Source organism: Lissotriton helveticus, chromosome 6 (assembly GCF_964261635.1).
Source record: "Lissotriton helveticus chromosome 6, aLisHel1.1, whole genome shotgun sequence".
In the NCBI taxonomy this organism is placed as follows: Eukaryota; Metazoa; Chordata; class Amphibia; order Caudata; family Salamandridae; genus Lissotriton; species Lissotriton helveticus.
The window spans coordinates 341,915,478-341,921,034 of record NC_136067.1 but is presented as its reverse complement, the minus strand read 5'-3'; the positions used below and the strand labels follow the sequence as shown (position 1 = coordinate 341,921,034).

The window sequence follows — 5,557 nt, the reverse complement described above, 5'->3', positions numbered from 1 at the left end:
AAGACCGCCTTGGGTAGATGAGCACAATGTTTAAACTGCGAGTCCACTCAACGTCAAGTTTTGTTGCATTACTTATATTTATTGTCGCGGAAAAACAGTAAAACCTGGAGGAAAAGGTTCAGAAAAACAAGAGAAGGAAAAACAGTGAGTAGTAACAGAGTAGATGCGAATGTTGCTGCCACTGCAGTCATATTCGTGCTCCTATGGCCGAGCGCCCAGGTTTCACACAAAACACTTCAGGAATAGAGTACGTGTAGTTAGTGTATAGGAAGGGGACACGCCCCTCTCCTGTGACAGACAGCGATGAAGAAACTGTCCGGTTACTGGGGAGGGCCCTGCTCCTTCCAGCAGTCTGTCACCGCGCGACACATTGAGAGCAGCCAATGAGCTCGGCGCGTGGGCGTGCCCCGGCAACTCCAGGCTCTATGTATGTGGAGCGGGCGGGCAGCGCGCGCTCAGAGCGGACCTAGTCCTCCTGGCGCACCCCACCGCAGGGGAGAGGCAGAGGGTGCAGCAGGGGTGGAAGGCGGCCGGCGACAGGGGCTCAGGAGCCGCTGCTGCACCCATGGAGAGGAGGCGGAGGAGACGGCTGTAGCGATGCCAGTCTAGTCAGGCACGGCTCGGGTACGCACGAATCTCTCGCTCTCTCTCCGGACTGGTTGCCTCCAGTAACTTGTGCTCATATTTCATGCTCTTTATGTCCTGTGCCGAGCAGGAAACGCAAGCGGGCTTGTTTAGGCAGGCAGAGGGGGCAGGGAGAGCGGCTGCTCGGGAGGAAATTTCACAGGTGAATTGTTAGACGTCAGGTGAATGGAGCAGGAACATTCTGCAGCTCTTACGGAGTTCACAAGACTTGCAGCGAAAGTAAGAGGCTTGGTTGTGTTTTGTGGTGTATTTGTGTCACCGCTTTGCGATGCACGGTTAAAATTAGGTTTTGCAAAACGACACACCTAGCTCGGAGGAGTAACACGGTTTTAGTCGGGAACTGGCGATAAAATGCATACAGTGCAAAGCGATCGTGGTTAGTTTTCCATGGATGGGAACTGACACCTCACACCGTCATGCGGGTAGGTTAAAGTGTATGATTTTCAGACCCAGGAAGATTTAAAGTTGGCTAAATCGAAGTTAAAAAAATAGCAGCTATTTTGTTTCCCAAGCAGGCGTGATTCTGTAACCCGGCGTCCCTCGCTGGTGGTGTGCAGCGCGCAGACCTCCCCCGGGAGGGTCCGTCTCATCTGAGCAGGTCAGCGGCCGGGCAGGATGTATTCACACATCAGAGACAGCTCTATTGACTGACCCACTGTGCAGAACGGTGGAAGTTTATTTTTGTTAATTGAAGGTGTCCAGAGGGCAGCGAGCAGACAGACTCCCTAGTTCTGCAGGAAGGAAGACAAGGAAACTTCTAAATGTTGCCATTCTAGAGGCAAAGCTTTGCGCGAGGCGCTGTAGCGGACAGAAGTGCTGTACATCAAGGCGCACATTTTTTAACTGCTGTTGTGTTCTGTCTTTTTCTCTCTCTCAGCCCTGGCGATTCCCGACCATTGCCTCGTCCTGTCATTGATGGGAAATCAACTGGATCGCATCACCCACCTGCATTACAGCGAGCTGCCCACCGGGGACCCCTCGGGGATCGAGAAGGAGGAGCTGAGGGTCGGGGTGGCTTACTTCTTCTCGGACGAGGAGGAGGACCTGGACGACCAGCGCGGGCAGCCGGACAACCGCTACAACAGCGTCAAGGAGCAGCAGCACAGCCCGGGCGCGCAGCAGAGGAAGGGCGCCCTGCAGCATCAGCACCACCCGCAGCAGGCGCACCACCAGCAGCACCTGGTGCTCAACGAGCTCGAGTTCTCGGCCTTCAGCTGCCAGGAATGCATCTTCTCCAAACTGAGCGACACCCAGGACTTGCACGTCTACTCCATCGCGGGCCTGCTGAGCGTCTGCAAGCCCGGGGACCTGCTGGAGCTGCTCTTCCTCTGCGCGGGGGCCGGCGAGTTCACGCACCCGCCGCCTCCCCCGCACTGGGCCGTCTATGTGGGCAACGGGCAGATCATCCACCTGCTCCGCGGCCAGATCCGCCAGGACAGCCTGCACGAGGTGGGCAGCAGCATGGGCCGGGTGGTGAATAGCTGGTACCGCTACCGCCCCCTGACGGCCGAGTTGGTGCTGCAGAACGCCTGCGGCCACCTGGGCCTGAAGAGCGAGGAGATCTGCTGGACCAACTCGGAGAGTTTCGCCGCCTGGTGCCGCTTCGGCAAGCGGGAGTTCAAGGCCGGCGGGGAGCTGCAGGCCGGGGACCAGCAGTACTTCCTCAAGATGCACCTGTCCGAGAACAACGTGCACACGCTGCGCTTCCACAGCCTGGAGGAGCTGATCCGGGAGAAGCGCCGGGTGGACGCCCGGGGCAAGCTCCGCGCCATCAAAGAGTTGTCCATTGTGGACGACGACAAGGACTGAGGACTGCTGCCGAGGCGTGGGCATGTCTCCGCGGGCGCCCCCTGCTGGACGCACTTTCTATTTTTAGGAAACCATCGTGGAAGCATTCCGGAAACCAGCATATTGGCACCATGACAGGGATTATGTTTCGCCTCGAACCACGGCTTCCGGCTTTCATAAAGTATAATGCAGAATGATTGGTCTAAAAAACAGATACATGTATTAGCTGTGGCACATTTCCCCCGTCATCAGGGCTATTCAGACGTCATGATCACATATTTTGTCATACATGAAGATCCCCCTTGATGATCGAAGGAGGTGGCAACCTTTCATGTGACTGCACACTTGATAAAGTGTGCACACCTGCACACCATACTAAACTACTTCAGTGTAGTTAGTTTTTATTAGGCTTGTAGTGGTCTTTGCTGAAAGTTCATTTGCACTTAAGCCCTGATAGCAGATATCATGTATCAGTCACGTTCAAGAGAGAGACCTCCAGAGTTAGGAAACTAAACCCAGAAGTAATTGATGTGACCCTGAAGTAGCTCAAGATGGCGTACTGCCCTGAAAGGGAAGACAATAATTTTCAAGTGTGTTGCCAGTGGTGTTCATGTTTTTATTACCATTTTAGCAACATGCTGAATAAAATTTCAAATTGAAATTTTTATTTTCATGGCTTTAATCCATGATCCAAGAAATAGGGTGCGTAAATGTTGGTTTTTGGCTAATAGTTTAGCTGACATTGCTGTTTGACTGTTTTGAACCTCTGGAGCAGATGTGGCTTTTATGGTTGTAGTTTGGCAGCAGCCGCTTGAACCTAAGGTGCAGAAATGAGTCATTTGCTAAATGTCATCTCGGTTTTTTCGTTTGTCAGGTCATGTAATCATACATTTTTGTTTAAGTTTCAAGGTTTGTCTTCTTAGGGGTTTCCTGTCTCATATCACCATGTTCGTACATGAACTGTGAAGCTCCTCAAAACTAAATAGTTCCTAAAAGGTCAGTTCGTCTTGCAGGCCCCTCCCTCCTGAAAAAAAGACAATAGCTGCGGTTCAGCAATGGTGTGTGAGATGTTGTATAGCAGAAGGGCAGCCCGAGATGTCCGTGAAGCCATGTAGGGCCATGAAGCCTCCACACTGTGGTTTCCTTGCCTGACTCTGCAGTGCATATGTAATGCACCATAGAAATGCTGCACACAATGTACCTTGTTCCTCATGCAAAATGCATCTAGCCGAACCTAAACCAGGATAGTTCTGAAAGCTGTCGTTACCACCCTTGTTTGACAAAACACCAGGTATTTTTGTATTGTTAGTCAACAGCAGATGTTGAAGTCACTGGGAACCAATACTCACAGTGGAACAGTAACCATTGTAAGGTCTCAAAAGCCAAAGCTTCCAAGTGGATGCATTCTTGTTAAGTGTGAATATTTTATTTTTTTATTGGTTATACTTGTCAGCTTCGTGGGGAGCAGAGCACTTCGTAGCTTGTCAGGGCAGCCCACTAACTTCATTTGTCTAAGTTAGCACCAAAGGGATATTGATGTCTGGGGTATTTTTGCATGTCCGAATTTGTGTACAATTATGCATTTGGCTGGTGCCAATGTCGTGATTTGAAAAGACTGCAGATGACAAAACTTCTCTGTGCCATAATCATCAAAACCTTATTAAACCGCTTTTTTTTGTAAAACACAAGTCCTAATAGAGTATTTCTCTTCTAGTGCCTGACTTTCATAATTCAAATGCCATTCATTTGTCATTGCAGAAACAGATTGTAGTGTATCATGACGTTAAGCAGATTTGAAAGTGATATTATAAAGAAATCTATGTATCTTTTTAGGCTGCTTGGGCTGGGACAACGGGGTTGCTTGTCAGTTACTGGATGAAATGCAGCAGACCCTGAGGCAATGGCCACTTAGTGCATTCCCAGATTTTTTTTAAAGTAGCTCCATCTCTACCACAATACATGCTCCAGTTATGGAAGAGCAAAAGGGAGTGTGGAGCCTGGGACATCTTTCTTACAATAATACGGTGGTTCAGTGGGTTATTGCACCTGCTGCAGACCTTTCTTTGTTGTCTATGTAACAGCAGCTCGAATTTCGGTAAGTGGCAGCAAACTGGGTAGTGCTGGTGGCATACAACACCTAAATAACTCATTAGTGATTTAAGCAATAAATAATACAGATATTTTTTTTTAGCTGACATACTTCTGCCTAAAGTTCATTCCATGCTGCTGCCCGAAATCGGCATTGCAGAATGGGGGTGTCTCAATGAAAATATCTAAACACATTCTTCCTGGCAGTGCCCTCTTTCTCGTGCAAGCAAACTTTGGCATAAAAAGGCTGAATAAGCATGTGTAGAAAATCGTTCTTTCTCCCCTGATAGCTGGGGTGATGAAAGACTTGTGTTAAGAAATCACCAAGTTAAAATGGCCGTTCGAGAAATAACTTTTTTTGTTTTTAATCCATTTTAAGATGTTTACAACCTCTTGGTCCGTACTCATGAAAGAACGGTATTGAGTTCATACCACACAGAGTTCAAGGAGATGTCAGCATCAAGGTGGCTACAGGGGGTCTAAAGGCACACTCTTACCGTATAAAATGTATTGACAAATCTATCTACACGTCCAGAGGTTTTGCTTTTTTGGAAGTGAATTGTGCATTTACAATGAAAACATGCCAAATTACAAGAGCAAACATTCATTTAAGCATTATCAGAACCCTATGATCTCTTTACCCAAAATGCCCTTTTAGGTCTTCTCTCACCCACTAAACAATTCATATTTGCACCTTATGGGTATTTTTGGAATACAATGATCCTGTTTTCCCTTCAGGAAATAATAGATACGTGTATTGCACAATTTTCTGAGTCAACGTGTGGAGTCATGAAGTGAAGCCAATGGTCAGCTTCACCCACTAATGGCAGGCTTTCTTTAAGCCAGATTTGTTTTTATTGCCCGTTGTTTCCGTTTTCTTTGTCACCTTATGTCTAATCGCTATTTGAATCCTGTATAAGTATGGCGACCCAGCCTCCCTACCCAATCCTTCTCAGAAAGCAGCAGCAAGCACCATTGCAGTGTCTTCAGGCATGGATGCTTTTTCATGTAAGCGCCTCTCAGTTTCCCCCCCCCC

At 48.6% G+C, this 5,557-nt stretch overlaps 1 protein-coding gene across 1 annotated transcript; it reads left to right on the top strand.

Annotated features, from left to right (window-relative positions):
* Positions 1–455: 455 nt before the first annotated feature.
* On the top strand, positions 456–4,116 carry LRATD1 (LRAT domain containing 1). The gene is made up of 2 exons (XM_078647783.1): positions 456–624; positions 1,523–4,116. Exon 2 carries the CDS (start codon positions 1,561–1,563, stop codon positions 2,452–2,454), a length of 894 nt encoding a protein of 297 aa, XP_078503909.1. The 5' UTR covers positions 456–624; positions 1,523–1,560; the 3' UTR covers positions 2,455–4,116.
* The last annotated feature ends 1,441 nt before the right edge of the window (positions 4,117–5,557 follow it).

Bases quoted from the DNA above. Each gene is read 5' to 3' on its own strand.
- LRATD1 (XM_078647783.1), top strand. From the start codon at position 1,561: ATGGGAAATCAACTGGATCGCATCACCCACCTGCATTACAGCGAGCTG.